Here is a 15,940-nt window from a genome sequence, read left to right on the forward strand (position 1 = left end):
CAGAGGGCTTTTTGTGTTACTTTCCCTCCTGATCTTTGTCTGAGAGGCTTGATTGTGAGAGCAGGTTGTCTTAAACCAGGACATGTATGAACTTTCTGCTGGAGTGCTTGGCTTTTCAGGAGCTACCAGAGAAGCCATATGCAAACAGGCTGGCAGACCTAGGCTCTGGGACTTCTCATGACCAAGCACTTGGAAATAGAACCCCACTGCATACACCACCCCTCACTCATTCCTGCACTCAGGGAGGTAGTGGTGGCTGCCTGTGTGTTCTGTCACAGGTCTCCCAAGGCCTGAAAACATCCTGCAGCTCAGCTCAGGCTTCCTGCACAGCTGAGGGACTCTTCCTTTCCGTTTCCTTCTCCCTCAAATACACACAGCTGCAGTTTTTCTTCCTTGCTGTTAGAAAATGCTATCCAGCATAAGAAAGAAGGGAAGATAGTTCTTTTCTATCTGGACATTAATTTCATGATCACTGGAACACTTCTGCCAGTGCAAAGCCCCTTCCCTGTCCAGGTGTCCCACAGCTCCCCATCCTTGTAAGATCAACAGCCCAAGGCAATAGATAGTCAGTTCCCACTATCAGGATGGTCAGGCTAATGGAGTATGGTTCAGAGAGGGGAAGAACCAAGCTCTATAGCAAAATCAGGTCTGAAATAGATTTGTGGCACATTCTCCCTGCTAATTTTCACTCTGGACAGATGAAACACTGCTTGCTTTCACCCCCAACCTCACTTCCGGGTAGGGCTAGTGCTCAGGGAACAAGACTAAGAACTGGGCAAATAACCTGCAAAGCAGACTGAAGAGGGCACTGAGTTTTCTCTGCCAAGTCATAACCAGCACAGTGATCTAGAAGTGTGCACCTGTCTTCTGGGTGCTGGTAGTGGGGACTGGGGAGAGCAGTCTTATTTCAGTAGCAATTAGCAATCACATACAGCAGCTGATTTGTAGCAAGGTTTGGTCCTTTCACTTCAAAAGTCACTTGCCCAGCTCTCAGAGGGCTGTTAGCAGACATAACCAAGTGTTGGCTGGGAGTGGAGCTGTCAATAGGAGAGGAGGGGAAGGCAGCACAACTCTGAGTTAGGATTCTTACAGCACAACAGACTCTCATAGACAGATAGGACATGTCCTGTAACATTTCAGACAGCATAATCTTGTTTGACAGAAATCTATGGAAGACTCCAGGCACCTTTAAGCCTGAACATTCCCCAGAAAACAAGCCGCACCAGGATTTTGTCCATGAGCTGTCCTTCTAACTGCTCAATTTAATCCTTTGGCATTTTAAATTAATGGTTCACCGTTACAGGCTCCAGCACAAGCTATGCACTCCAGGACCTAAGCCAGTGAGACGGGATGGCCAGAGGGTTTGGTACAGGGCCAACACCATGGCCGGAGCAGGTTGCTGTGCTTGCACTTGTCCAGCAGGGATCACGCAATCCCAGCGCTCAGAAACAGCTGCAGGTCCTGGCTGACAGCTTCCAGCCCACATGGCTCTGACAAACTAAATCCTCAGCCGGTGGTCAGGTGGTTTGTGAAAGGTTTGCGCAACTCTCTCGGGGGACTCCCGTGTCCTGGGGCTCAGCAAGGAGCAGTGAAGGAGCTTCTACAAAGCAGGAAAGCACAAGGTGCTCGGAGCAGCTGGAGCCTCCCTGGCACCTTGAAGCTGACAGCACGACCTGGCACGGTGAGGGCACCTCGGGGAGCAGGGCTCGCACTCAGCCCTGGGCTCCTGAGAGCGTCACGGGAGGCTGCCGGGAGGCTTTCAGCCCACGGAGCTTGTTGGTGTCCTTTAAACAAGGACGTGGATCACTAGGCGGGGGGAGTTATAAAGCGGTGCTGGGAAGTGGGAGGGAAAAGGAGGGGCTGGAGGTGGTTTGGTTTGTGGTTGTTTGGTTTGCTGTTGAGAGGAGACACTAGAGTTTAGCCAAGAAGGGGTTAAATGGAATGGTCCTTGCTGACATCCGGGGCACCAGGAGTTTGAAGACAGCCTCCATGCCAGGTCAGAGAAAGCCGCTCCACGGTGTCTTGTGTTTCTGCCCACAGCTGTCCATCTCCCCCTGTCCGTGGGGGTTCAGTGGTACCCTGTGAGCTCAGCCTGCCCCGACCTGCCGCGGGACACGTCCCAGTTGTGGTGCACTACCCAGCCATGCTGCTCTTGCTCTGGGATAGCATCTCCTTCCAGATGCTCCTCATCTTCCTCACTGTCTTCCTGCTCGTTGCTGACTACCTGAAGCGCAGGAAGCCGAAGAACTACCCTCCCAGCCCCCTCGCCCTCCCCTTCATTGGGCACCTCTACCTGTTGGACCTGAAAGATCCTACCAAGGCAATGCAGAAGGTAGGGGAATGGTGGGCACCATGGGGGAGGAGGGATAGAGGGGATTGCATCTATGCAACCCTTGCAATACGGGGAAGGGTTTAACTCCAACCCCATGGGGCATGAGGACTCTGAGGAGCTTGCCCCAGGGTGGCCAGAAGATTTGCACTTGTTCAGCAGGATCATGGATGAGGTTTGCCTGGGTATGAGGAAAGGGGCAAGCGTGGAGCCATCCTTTGGGCAAAGGGAACACCACAATACCAGGGATGCAGTCACAGCTGTGGGAGCCTCATAGGGCTGACTTGGGTCTGGAAGGTCGTTGGGGAAGGGAGTGAAACAAAAAGCTGTAAACCAGCAGGATGGTGTTACCTGAGCGATGGCCAGACAACACCAACTCCTGATTTGGGAGGAGAGGAAAGGAAAAAGTGTACAGTGCCCTGGTTTCAGCTGGGACAGACTCCATTTCATTCCTATCAGCTAGTGCTGAGCTGTGTTTGGAATTTCACAGGAGAGTAATGTTGCAAACATGCTGCTGCTTTACTTGTTGCTAAGTAATGCTTATCCTATGTCAAGGAATTTTCAGTTTCCTGTGCTTTTTGAGGGAGCAAGTGCACAGGAAGATGGGAGGGTGCATGGGCTGCTTGGGGCAGATGTCCCTGAATAGTCAAAGGGATGTTCCATGCCATAGAACATCAGGCTTAGTACATAACGTTGGGGGGTGGGAGTTAGCTGGTTATTTCTCATGGCCTGGCTGGGCATATGCTGGTGGGTTGTGAGGAATTGCATTATGCATCATTTGTCTTATTTGGGGTTTATTTCTCCTCTTGTCATTACTCCCTTTCTTGTCATCCCCCCCTCTACTCTGTCCTAGTGAGGCCCCATCTAGAATATTGCATCCAGTTCTGGGCTCCCCAGTTCGAGAGGGACAGGGATCTGCTTGAGAGAGTCTAACAGAGGGCTACAAGGATGATTAAGGGACTGGAGCACTGCCTTATAAAGAAAGGCTGAGAGACCTGGGACTTTTTAGTCTGGAGAAGGGAAGGAAGACTCAGAGGGGATTTAATCAATGTCTATAAATCTCTGAGGGCTGGGTGTCAGGAAGGAAGAGACAGCCTCTATTCACTTGCACCCTGTGCTAGGCTAAGGGTCAATGGATGTAAACTACAGCACAGGAGGTTCCACCTCAACATAAGGAAGAACTTCTTTACTGTAAGGGTCACAGAGCACTGGAACAGTTTTCCAAGGGAGGTTCTGGAGTCTCCTCTGGAGACTTTTCAGACCCATCTCGATGTGTTCCTGTGTGATCTGTGCTAGATCCTGTGGTCCTGCTCTGGCAGGGGTATTGGACTCAGTGGTCTCTAGAGGTCCCTTCTAACCCTTAACATCCTGTGATTACAATTATTACTGTATGTTACTTCAAGTATTAATCTGTGTTTAGTTGCTGTTTGGGGTTAAAACTTGACACTCAGTCAAGCAGGCTCTTGTGCAAACACCTTCATCTCCCATTCTGCTCAGCTTCAATCCTTGTCACTGTCAGGGCTTTCGCTGTCCCAGCAGACACATTCATTGCAAATTAAAGCTCTTTTATTTATTCCCCCCACCCCATCCCAGCTTACAGAGAAATATGGGGATATCTTCAACATAGATATGGGCAGCACATCATTTCTGTTAGTAAGTGGGCAGCAGCTGATCAAGGAAGTTCTTGTAAACAAAGGAGAAGACTTCATAGATCGCCCCGATTTTCCTATCGAGCAATACGTCTTCAGCAGCAAGGGTGAGTTTTCCCTCAGGATGCTTATCTCAGCTCTAAGGACAAAGTTTGACCCTGCACAAGTCTGAGAGAGCGGGTGATAAGGTAGAACCCTGTAGTGTTTTCCCCTTGGTGGAGAGATCTGCCTTGATCCAGGGTGGGGTCTTTCTGACAGGACTGATTTCATCCAATGGGCTCTTATGGAAGCAGCAGAGGAGATTCACCTTGAGCACCCTCCGGACCTTCGGGCTTGGGAAGAGGAGCCTGGAGGAGCGCATCCAGGAGGAGTGTCGGTACCTGGTCGATGCATTTGGAGAGGAGCAGGGTGAGTGCCATGGCTCTCATAAGCTGTGCTGAAGGCAGGAACTTGTATGGTCTGTTAGAACTTCAGCCATAATTCAAAGGAGGTGACCTTCAGGGGGAACTTCATGTATTTGCTGACAGTTTTACCTCTGAGGACTTTGGTTCCTTCTCTTCTCTGAAGACTGGAAGAGAACTGATCATTCCCTTTCCTTCTCCAGGGAGTCCTTTCAATCCTCATTTTCAGCTCACTAATGCTGTTTCAAATATCATCTGCTCCATCACCTTTGGCAACCGCTTTGAATACCATGACGAGGACTTCCAAAAATTGCTGCACCTCCTGGAAGAGACAGTTAGGCTCCATGGGACCATAGCAGGCCAGGTACAGCCATCCTGCCACCAACATGGGGGGTGTGCAGTGTTGCAGGATCATAGTTACTTCTCTGGAGTCAGCCTCAAAACTTGCAGTGTTTTCAGCACCACACTTCCTTGTCATCCACTGTTCCCTTGCACAGGGCATATTTGCTGCAGTTTCTCTCTACCTTACAGTCATGCAGTGCTTTGTGTTGGAAGGGACTGTTAAAGCTCACCCACTCCAACCTCTCTGCAGCCAACAGGGACATCCTTACTAAGCTGTGCAATGTTCATGATGCTTTCTCTCACCCAGCATCACCTGTCCTGCTCATTGCCTGCCAGCCTGCCTGTTGGAATGTGGGGAATGCACAAGTCACTCCATAACACCAACTACAGTCCCTTGTAATGCTTTTCTGCAGCTGAACTACTTCCATGTCCAGCCACTTAGCAAATATGGCCTTGTGAGCTCTTCAAGTTTTGATAACAAAATGGGGATTTCAATCATGTATTCAATTTGCCTTTCTCCTTTATGTCCAAAGCTGTATCCATCTTTCCCAACTATAATGAAGCTCTTGCCCGGATCCCACCAAACCATTTTAAAAAACTGGAAGGTGATGAAAGGTTTTGTGATGGAGAGGATTGAGAGACACAAGGAGGACTGGAACCCCTCAGAGAGCCGAGACTTCATTGACAGCTACCTGCAGGAGATGGCCAAGGTCAGCAACACGAAGCAAACCCTTCTGCAGCACAGTTTAGACATCAGGGGACATACTAGCACTGAGCCTAGTGACAGGGAAGCCCTTACTGTGCTGCACTAACACAGCTTTTTATGAAGGGTGACAGCAGCAAGATCTTCCAGGAGGAAAACCTGGTGGCCTGTGTGCTGGACCTGCTGTTTGCCGGGACCGAGACCACTTCCACCACCCTGCGCTGGGCTCTGCTCTATATGACTCTGCACCCAGAAATCCAAGGTACTACCAGCCCCTTGAATCCCCATTGGGAATTTTGAGGTGATCATCCCCCTGTACTCAGCATTGTTGAGGCCATACCTTGAGTAATGGGTTTTGTTCTGGTCCCCTCACTATAGTAAAGACAAGGAAGTGCTGGAGTGTGTCCAAAGAAGGGCAGGGATGCTTGTCCAGGGCTTGGAGAACATGACCTACAAGGAGCATCTGAGGGAGTTGGGGTTGTTCAGGCTAGCTAAGGGGAGGAGGCCAAGGGAAGACCACATTGTTCTCTACAACCACCTCCCAGATGGAGTGAGGAGGGGGCAGGCTCTTCTCTTTGGTTTCAAGTGACAGGTCCCAAGGAAATGGTTTCAAGCTGTGCCAGTGGATGTTCAGGCTGGATATTAGGAAATATTTCTTCACCAGAAGTGTTCAAGCAGTCTGTGAACCTGGCACTTGGCAACGTGATTTATTCTTGACTCTTCAATACTGGGTCAAAGGTTTGATTGGATTCCAACAAGATAGATGATGTCATTCTGAATTCTGACCAAGGAGGTGCAAACAGTGTCTCAGTTCAGTCCTTGGCTGTTCCCTGCTCTTTGCCTCCAGCCCGCGTGCAGTCCGAGATTGATGTGGTCATCGGGCAGATGCGGCAGCCAGCCCTGGAGGACAGGGACAAAATGCCCTACACCAATGCTGTCATCCACGAAGTGCAGAGGATAGGCAACATCATCCCTTTCAATGTGCCAAGAGCACCGACCAAGGACACGGTTGTGGGTGGCTACACCATACCAAAGGTAACCCCAGTGCTGAGGCTTTACCAGGAGGATCCCAGTTGCCCAGGCATGATTCTCTAGGCCAGGTCCCTCCTGCACAGATGGCAGGGGCAGAGCCACAGTGTCTCCACCCTGTCCAGAGTTCACGCTTACTGAACACGTGTTTGTGCCACCCCCACAATGGTCTCTAGCACGTAGAATGCTGCAAAGCACTGCAAGGCGACACACCTCCTCTACACACCCCATCAAGGCACAAATACCATCTACTATAGCTTTGACAGGATCTTTGGCCTGAGAATACTGTAGATAAATTGATGCTAATGAGGGATAATGTGGTTATAGAATCAGCACACTTCCAAACAGATAAGAAGTAGGAAAAACTGGACAGGCAAGGGGCTGTTTGACAAATAATTGCAGCAGAAGCTGACTACAGATGTTGTTCATGGAGAGAAGAGTGGAAGATAAAAATGCCCCTCCTGCTGCCAGTGACAAAGTGCATTCTCTTCTTCTTTTTCTCCTCTTAGGGTACTTTCACAGTGATAAGTTTAAGTTCCCTGATGTTTGACAAGAATGAGTGGGAAACCCCCCACACTTTTAACCCTGGGCATTTCCTGAAGGATGGTCAGTTCCAGAAACGGGAGCTTTTCATACCCTTTTCTATGGGTAAGTTCTGCTTACCCATAGGTATTTTGCTGTTCCTATGTGAGGCACTGGGGTGGGACTTCCAACTGTATGGTGGAGAAACAAAGGAAAAGAGCAATGGATAGGGCAATGTTGGCTGCACTTGGTGCCATGTGAGCACAGCTCGAGTGGCACCCCAAAGCACCACAACCACACTCCTAGTGATTTGGTTTTAAAGTCTCCACTTGGGAGCTCATGTCAGGCACCAAAACTCGTCAGAGAGGGGTAACACAGCTGGCACCATGGTCCTAAGGGAAGGCAGAGGCTTTTTCAGCCGTGAAAGCAGCTGGGCAGGCAGCGTTTGCTGAGGGTGCCATGGGTGGCTGTCTCCACAGGGAAGCGTGCCTGCCTGGGCGAAGTGATGGCCCGCTCCGAGCTCTTCCTCTTCTTCACGGCTCTGCTTCAGAAATTCACCTTCCAGCCACCCCCAGGCACCACCTACAGTCTCAAGCCCAAGCTGGGCATTACCATGGCCCCAGAGCCCTACAAGATCTGTGCTGTGCCTCGGTAGGGAAGCTTTGGCCACCACCCTCCTGTGGAAGATCCTGTGGCAGGGATGCAGAGAGCAAGCCATGGGTGGTGGTATCAAGCTGCTGGCTGTGGCGTGAGGCCAGGCAGTTTGTTTGTTTCCTGTGCAGCAACTACAAATCAGTTCTTTTACAAGCAAACCTTGCACTCTGTGTCATGCAAAAAATGTGACCAGCCTGTGTGTGCTTCTAACTGATTGCTTTAATCCTACTGCATTTCTAAGTAATGTTTCTCCATTAAAGGCCCTCGCATTGGGGTTTATTTTTAATTTCTTCAAGAGAAAATGAGATCTGTGGATGTTTCTTCACCTAAGGTTTTCGAAGCCATTTAGGACTAGGCACTGGTTTGTCTCAATTTTTTTACTCCTCTGGTGTAGGTCTGACCTCTGGTAGGTGACCACAATTTATATTATTTGCAGTGGACTAGTAAATGTTGATCTCTTCTGTCTTCTGTTTCAAAGTTGCCTCTTTCTGTTACTCAAAGGGTTCCTTCCCTACTCATGTACAGAATAAATTACTATAGAGTTATCTTCTTTTTCTGCTTTCTTTGGTTTTGGGTTTTTTTTAATCACTTGGAACACCACCACCCCCCCAACCCCCCCAAAAAAACCATCCCCTTGTTAAATGTCATTATCGCAGACCATAAGGACAGGAGGCATGAATTGTTTATTTTTGACTGAATCATCTCATACAAGTGAGTTGAACATGTGCATCTCCACAGGCTCATATCTACATGTGCTAAAGGCCAGGGGTAAAAAGAGGGAAAACAGGGGTTTTTTTCCCCTTAAATTTGACAATCAAGTGGTGGTTTAGCTCTTCAAGTTTTTCAGCTGTAAAGGTGATGCAGTGGCTTTGCTTTTGCAACTTGGGCATTGTTTCGGCATCTCTCTTACTCCTCTGTGCCTTGTCTTTGCCACTGCACCATTGCACAGCCACAACTAACCAATGTACCCAGAAGAGAGAAAATGAACCCAAATAAGCCCCAGGAGCAGAAGGTGGCAGCTGATGACTGCAGCTGGTCACAGCAGGTCCACATGGTGCAACATCAAAGGGCTGCTGCAGACACCCCTGCTTTCTTGTGAAAACAAGAAAACACAAGACAGAGGTCAAACTGCAGTGTGGGAGATGTGAGCATGATCAGCTCCCTGCCTCAGAACTATTCCTAGATGGGAAAACTCGGCCCAGCCTCTTACCTGCTACCGCTGAAGGGCCATAGCATGATGAGCTGGGCATCTGCTTTGGCTTTTCAGCACCTGCCTTAGCTTTGGGCACTGCTCCAGCACAAGCTATGCACTCCAGGACCTAAGCCAGTGAGACGGGATGGCCAGAGGGTTTGGTGCAGGGCCAACACCATGGCCGGAGCAGGTTGCTGTGCTTGCACTTGTCCAGCAGGGATCACGCAATCCCAGCGCTCAGAAACAGCTGCAGGTCCTGGCTGACAGCTTCCAGCCCACATGGCTCTGACACGCAGAATCCTCCACCCGAGAGTGTCCTGGTTTAACACACTCCGCTCCGACAGTAGAGACCTCCCCACAAAGATGGGAGTGAAAATGGGATCTAAGGAAGCAAAAGCTCTATGTGTTGACATAAAGACAGTTTGCTGGAACGCTACAATGTACAATGGCCCTACCCTATTTGGCAGAAGAGCAAAATCGGAAGCAGCAGTGGCAGCCAGCAATAAGGCAGCTCCCTTGCCCGCTCCTCCAGCCCCACTAATCCTGCAGATAGGCCAGCAGGGGAAAAAAGAAACCAACTCCCCAAACCCAGACACTGGAAGGGGAAAGGAAGGCTCTCATGTGAACTTCTCGACACTGCTTCAGCAAGCACTTTCATTTTGAAGCTGGCAAGACGTCAGCAGGGTGTCTGTATCAGTGGAGACCATTGGCCAAATCCATGACAATGAGTCAGGTGGTTTGTGAAAAGCTTGCGCAGCTGTCTCGGGTGTCCGCCGTGTCCTGGGGTTCAGCATGAAGCAGTGAAGGAGCTTCTGCAAAGCAGGAAAGCAAAAGGTGCTCGGAGCAGCTGGAGCCTCCCTGACACCCTGAAGCTGACAGCAGGACCTGGCACGGTGAGGGCACCTCGGGGAGCAGGGCTCGCACTCAGCCCTGGGCTCCTGGGAGGCTTTCAGCCCACAGAGCTTGTTGGTGTCCTTTAAACAAGGACGTGGATCCTTGGGGCGTGGGGAGTGTGGGGGGAGGTGGTGGTGGTGTTGTAAAGCGGTGCTGGGAAGTGGGAGGGAAAAGGAGGAGCTGGGGGTGGTTTGTTTTGGTTTGTTGTTGAGAGGAGACACTGGAGTTTAGCCAAGAAGGGGTTAAATGGAATGGTCCTTGCTGACATCCGGGACACCAGGAGTTTGAAGACAGCCTCCATGCCAGGTCAGAGAAAGCCGCTCCACGGTGTCTTGTGTTTCTGCCCACAGCTGTCCATCTCCCCCTGTCTGTGGGGGTTCAGTGGTACCCTGTGAGCTCAGCCTGCCCCGACCTGCCGCGGGACACGTCCCAGTTGTGGTGCACTACCCAGCCATGCTGCTCTTGCTCTGGGATAGCATCTCCTTCCAGATGCTCCTCATCTTCCTCACTGTCTTCCTGCTCGTTGCTGACTACCTGAAGCGCAGGAAGCCGAAGAACTACCCTCCCAGCCCCCTCGCCCTCCCCTTCATTGGGCACCTCTACCTGATGGACAGAAAAAATCCTACCAAGATAGTGCAGAAGGTGTGGGAGTGATGGGCACCATTGTGAAGGGAATGAAGGGGATTTCAGCTAAGCAACCTTTGCAGTATGGGGAAGGGTTTAACTGAAACCCCATGGCCCATAAAAACTCACCCTAGGGTGGGCAGGAGGTTTGCCCTTGTTCAGCAAGAACATGGATGAAGTTTTTCTGGGTATGAGAAGAGGGGCAGGCCTGGAGCCATCCTCTGGAGGAGCCTTATAGGGGTGACTTGGGTCTGGAAAGGCATTTGGGAAGGGAGTGAAACAAAAGCTTAGTTGCACCCCTGTCCCTGTTAGGGCTGTCCCTGGCTCAGCAGAGATGATCATTGCAAATTAAAAATCTTACTTTTTTACACCCCATCCTAGATTAGAGAAAAATGCGGGGATATCTTCAGCACACAGGTGGGAAGCACATCATTTGTGTTCATAAGTGGGCAGAAGCTGATCAAGGAAGTTCTTGTAAACAAAGGAGAAGACTTCATGGATCGCCCTTATGTCCCTCTGGACCAGGAGATCTTCAACCAGAAGGGTGAGTTCTCTTTCAGACAATTGTCTCAGCTGTAAGGTCAAAGCATTGACTCTGCAGAAGGCTGGAGAGCTAGAGGTAACATAGAACGCCGGAAGCTTTTCCCCTTGCTGGAGGGATCTGCCTTGATCCAGGGTGGGGTCTTTCTGACAGGACTGATTTCATCCAATGGGCTCTTATGGAAGCAGCAGAGGAGGTTCGCCTTGAGCACCCTCCGGACCTTCGGGCTGGGGAAGAGGAGCCTGGAGGAGCGCATCCAGGAGGAGTGTCGGTACCTGGTCGATGCATTTGGAGAGGAGCAGGGTGAGTGCCATGGCTCTCATAAGCTGTGCTGAAGGCAGGAACTGGTATGGTTAGAATTTCAGCCACAATTCAAAGGAGGTGACCCAGGCCATTCTGAGGCCACTCGCTTCACTTGTATTTGCGAACTGTTTTACCTCTGAGGACTTTGGTTCCTTCTCTTCTTTGAAGACTGGAAGAGAACTGATCATTCCCTTTCCTTCTCCAGGGAGTCCTTTCAATCCTCATTTTCAGCTCACTAATGCTGTTTCAAATATCATCTGCTCCATCACCTTTGGCAACCGCTTTGAATACCATGACGAGGACTTCCAAAAATTGCTGCACCTCCTGGAAGAGACAGTTAGGCTCCATGGGACCATAGCAGCCCAGGTACAGCCATCCTGCCACCAACATGGGGGGTGTGCAGTGTTGCAGGATCAGTTACTTCTCTGGAGTCAATCTCAAAACTTGGTAGAGTTTTCAGCACCACACTTCCTTGTCATCCACTGTTCCCTTGCACAGGGCATATTTGCTGCAGTTTCTTTCTGCATGCAAATCATAGAATACTTTGGGATGGAAGGGACTTTTAAAGGTAACTCACTTCAACCCCTCTGCAGCCAGCAGGGACATCCTTACTAAGCTGTGCAATGTTCATGATGCTTTCTCTCACCCAGCATCACCTGTCCTGCTCATTGCCTGCCAGCCTGCCTGTTGGAATGTGGGGAATGCACAAGTCACTCCATAACACCAACTACAGTCCCTTGTAATGCTTTTCTGCAGCTGAACTACTTCCACCAGCTCCAGAAATTTAGCAAGTGTGGCCTTGCAAGCCCCTCAAGTTTTGATAGCAAAAAAGAGGGTTTCAATCATGTATTCAATTTGCCTTTCTTGTTTCTGTCTAAAGCTGTATCCATATTTCCCATCTATAATGAAATTGTTACCTGGATCCCACCAAACTGTTTTAAAAAACTGGAAGGTGATGAAAGCTTTTGTGATGGAGAGGATTGAGAGACATAAGGAGGACTGGAACCCCTCAGAGAGCCGAGACTTCATTGACAGCTACCTGCAGGAGATGGCCAAGGTCAGCAACACGAAGCAAACCCTTCTGCAGCACAGTTTAGACATCAGGGGACATACTAGCACTGAGCCTAGTGACAGGGAAGCCCTTACTGTGCTGCACTAACACAGCTTTTTATGAAGGGTGACAGCAGCAAGATCTTCCAGGAGGAAAACCTGGTGGCCTGTGTGCTGGACCTGCTGCTTGCCGGGACCGAGACCACTTCCACCACCCTGCGCTGGGCTCTGCTCTATATGGCTGTGCACCCAGAAATCCAAGGTACAACCAGCCAAAGCTCAGGGGCTTTACCTGCTTGTAGCCCTCCCAGCTCCTTGAGACACTCTCCCTTTTGAGAGACAAATTGGGAATCCCCTTGCACTCAGAATAAAGAGGTGCAAACAGTGGGGGGCATCTGGGGTCAGCCCTTAGGGGACCCTCACAGCTAGCATCCTGCCTTCTTCCAACGGCTTCCTTCTTGGAGCTTGCTGATCCCTGCTCTTTGCCTCCAGCCCGCGTGCAGTCCGAGATTGATGTGGTCATCGGGCAGATGCGGCAGCCAGCCCTGGAGGACAGGGACAAAATGCCCTACACCAATGCTGTCATCCACGAAGTGCAGAGGATAGGCAACATCATCCCTTTCAATGTGCCAAGGGCACCGACCAAGGACACGGTTGTGGGTGGCTACACCATACCAAAGGTAACCCCAGTGCTGAGGCTTTACCAGGAGGATCCCAGTTGCCCAGGCATGATCCTCCCAGCCAGGTGAAGGATCATCAAGCCACGTGAAGTCTCCACCCTGTCCAGAGTTCACTCCTACTGAGCATGTCTGTGTGCCACCCAAGCAATGTTCTCCTGTATGTAGAAGGCTTCAGAGTAATAGAAGGATGCCACATACCCACACACACCTCAAGGCACAGATCCCATCTCATGTAGCCTTGACAGGAACTTTGGCCCAAGAATACAGCAGATAAAAATGATGCTGATGAGGGATAATGTGGTTATAGAATCAGCATGCTTCCAAACAGATAAGACGTAGGTGAAAGTGGCTGCTGGACAAATAATTGCAGACGTTGACTACAGAAGTTCTGCATGGAGAGAGATAAAAATGCCTCTCCTGCTGCCAGTGACAAAGTGCAACCTCTTCTTTTTCTCCTCTTAGGGTACTTTCACAATGACAAATTTAACTTCTCTGATGTTTGATGAGAATGAGTGGGAAACCCCCCACACTTTTAACCCTGGGCATTTCCTGAAGGATGGTCAGTTCCACAAAAAGGAGCTTTTCATACCTTTTTCTGTGGGTAAGTTCTGCTGCTGGGGAGTTAGCTGCTCCTGTGTGAGGTACTGGGGTGGGACTTCCCACTGCAAGATGGGAAAAGAGCAATGGATAGGGCAGACGTTGGCTGCACTCTGTGCTCCTGCTCCACCATACCTCTGATTCACTAGGGGCTTCCCTGTCACCAGCACAGAGAATCCCAACCAGCATCTTCCCCCGAGGGATTGCTTCTAGTACACCCACTTCTCCACTATCTCACACCTTCTGTAGTAGCAATCTCTGATGTCGTTTAACCTACCCAGTTCTGCCAGCATTGGCACACCCACACTGAGCATGTCAGCCCAGCTTATCTATGCAGGGGAGCACACTGTGTCCTGCAAGGGAGCAGCCCTGTTGTGACACTTAACACTCTTCTTGAGAGCTCAAGGCAGGCAGCAACTCATCCACAGAGAGTGGTAACACAGCTGCACTGTGCTCCTAAGGGAAGGCAGAGGCTTTTTCAGCAGTGAAAGCAGCTGGGCAGGCAGTGTTTGCTGAGGGTGCCATGGGTGGCTGTCTCCACAGGGAAGCGTGCCTGCCTGGGCGAAGTGATGGCCCGCTCCGAGCTCTTCCTCTTCTTCACAGCTCTGCTCCAAAAATTCACCTTCCAGCCACCCCTGGGAATCACCTACAGCCTCAAGCCCAAGCTGGGCATCACTATGGCCCCAGAGCCCTACAAGATCTGTGCCGTGCCTCGGTAGGGAAGCTTTAACCACCATACTCAGGAGAAAATCCTTTGGCAGGGATGCAGACAGCAAGCCCTGGGCGGTGGTATAAAGCAGCTGGCTACTGGGAGAAGCCAGGCAGTTTGTTTGTTCCTGTGCAGCAATTACAAATCAGGTCTTTTACAAGGGGACCTTGCACTTGGTGCTATATGAGAAGCCTGGATTCTCTCAGGGCACTTTCAGGCTTACCCTGGGGCACTGTAAATGATTAATGGGTGTGGGGCATTCATGATTTCATGATGCACAGCCATGCTTCACTGTGGCAAGACAGCAAGCGGCACATGTGGAGAGTGAAGTCTTCAGGCTCTGTACTGTGGAAAAGCACCACCAGCCCTTGTTTTATAGCATTAATAAAAGGCATTCATTACCAACATGCTTAGATTGTATCTTTGACACAATCTGCTTAAGAGTTTCTAGTGTCTTCTTCTCAGGTATCACTAAATTTTGATGAAAACATCTTTGTCATGAAGCATTCTGCAAAGAGAAGAACACCACAGGAGCTTTCCGGCACTGGCCGAAGCCTTCAGCCATGCCCTGTGTTTTGGGACTCAGGTGGCAGGGCATGTAGCCATGCAGCACCTGACCCATGTTGCTGTGGCACTGCTTTCCAATAGCAGAGAAGCTGGCACTGGGATAGCAAAGGCACTTTCTATAGAACTGATGAAAATAAATTGCCCTGACAGCACAAGTCAATTTAGCAGGGTCACTCAACAGCTAATTTGCAAGCAAGCTTTAGTCCTCCTACTTCACAAGGTCACTTGCCCAGCTCTCAGATGGCTGTCAGCAGACTGAGCAGAGATGGCCAGTGTGGGGTGGGAGCAGAACTGTGATGAGGAATGAAGAGAGGAGGGGAAGGTAGCACAGCTCTGATCTGTGGCTGTTACAGCACACCATGCATGCACTCATATGTGACATCCTGTAACATGACATTTCAGACAGTGTCATTAGATCAACATTAGTTCACACACTGCCCAAAACTAATGTCAACTTGTGACCACTACATACACTGCTTGGAATAAAAGACACCAAAGAATTCATTTAAAAAAAAATCTTTATGTGAATATAAAAGAATTCTTTCCAAAGAAAAATAAAACCAAAAGTCTAAAAATTAGTGCAATTTTCCCAGTTCTATGCAACACAGTGCTTACATTTATTTTAAACAGAAGATGTAGACACTGGTACACTGAAAACCTTAACTCTAGCTTGACTAGTGGGGGGAAAAGGGGAAACAAGCAATAAAGTTATTACTTGACTAGGCATTACCAACTCTTAAACAATTGTTTTCATTTTCTTATTCCTAAACTCTTTATGGCTACCTAAGTAAAACATCAGTATTGCTTATATTCATTATTTCCAAATAAGTATATTGTAGAAAATAGAGTACCCATATATATATATATTTATTTTAATGAACAACAAAAAAAATCAGTTAAGTGAAAAATTATTTGCAGTGAATATTTCCTAATCCACTATAATACAGGTGTTGCTAAAGAATCTTCTCAAAACTGCTGCCTGATCCACCTGGAGTAAAAGAACCAACTAGTCCTTGATTTGTATTATTGCTACAGAACACTCCTCTTCCATAGTGGCTATTCTTAATCTTGTATAAAAAAAAATTATGTATATATATAAACAACTGATCTGTCAATCAGCACAGATTTTTGTTTCTTTGGATCTATGTTACCCG

The 15,940-nt window shown here is 49.4% G+C and overlaps 2 protein-coding genes across 2 annotated transcripts; both read left to right on the top strand.

Moving 5' to 3' along the window:
* Positions 1-1,871: 1,871 nt before the first annotated feature.
* Positions 1,872-7,929, top strand: LOC104301748 (cytochrome P450 2J2). The gene is made up of 9 exons (XM_009902172.2): positions 1,872-2,332; positions 3,923-4,085; positions 4,237-4,386; positions 4,583-4,743; positions 5,255-5,431; positions 5,551-5,686; positions 6,272-6,459; positions 6,963-7,101; positions 7,455-7,929. Exons 1-9 carry the CDS (start codon positions 2,144-2,146, stop codon positions 7,628-7,630), a joined length of 1,479 nt encoding a protein of 492 aa, XP_009900474.2. The 5' UTR covers positions 1,872-2,143; the 3' UTR covers positions 7,631-7,929.
* Positions 7,930-10,091: 2,162 nt separating this feature from the next.
* LOC104301749 (cytochrome P450 2J2-like) lies at positions 10,092-14,243 on the top strand. Its single transcript, XM_054165149.1, has 9 exons — positions 10,092-10,357; positions 10,721-10,883; positions 11,034-11,183; positions 11,389-11,549; positions 12,064-12,240; positions 12,360-12,495; positions 12,726-12,913; positions 13,376-13,514; positions 14,054-14,243. The coding sequence occupies exons 1-9, from the start codon at positions 10,169-10,171 to the stop codon at positions 14,227-14,229; spliced, it is 1,479 nt and encodes a 492-aa protein (XP_054021124.1). The 5' UTR covers positions 10,092-10,168; the 3' UTR covers positions 14,230-14,243.
* Positions 14,244-15,940: the final 1,697 nt, after the last annotated feature.

Source organism: Dryobates pubescens, chromosome 11, assembly GCF_014839835.1.
Source record: "Dryobates pubescens isolate bDryPub1 chromosome 11, bDryPub1.pri, whole genome shotgun sequence".
Taxonomy (NCBI): Eukaryota; Metazoa; Chordata; class Aves; order Piciformes; family Picidae; genus Dryobates; species Dryobates pubescens.

Excerpts from the sequence above, each read along its gene's own strand:
- LOC104301748 (XM_009902172.2), top strand. The coding sequence starts at position 2,144 with ATGCTGCTCTTGCTCTGGGATAGCATCTCCTTCCAGATGCTCCTCATC. Across the intron at positions 2,333-3,922 it reads CTACCAAGGCAATGCAGAAG|CTTACAGAGAAATATGGGGA; the intron begins GTAGGGGAATGG and ends ACCCCATCCCAG. Across the intron at positions 7,102-7,454 it reads TTTCATACCCTTTTCTATGG|GGAAGCGTGCCTGCCTGGGC; the intron begins GTAAGTTCTGCT and ends CTGTCTCCACAG.
- LOC104301749 (XM_054165149.1), top strand. The coding sequence starts at position 10,169 with ATGCTGCTCTTGCTCTGGGATAGCATCTCCTTCCAGATGCTCCTCATC. Across the intron at positions 11,184-11,388 it reads TGCATTTGGAGAGGAGCAGG|GGAGTCCTTTCAATCCTCAT; the intron begins GTGAGTGCCATG and ends TTCCTTCTCCAG. Across the intron at positions 12,496-12,725 it reads TGTGCACCCAGAAATCCAAG|CCCGCGTGCAGTCCGAGATT; the intron begins GTACAACCAGCC and ends CTTTGCCTCCAG.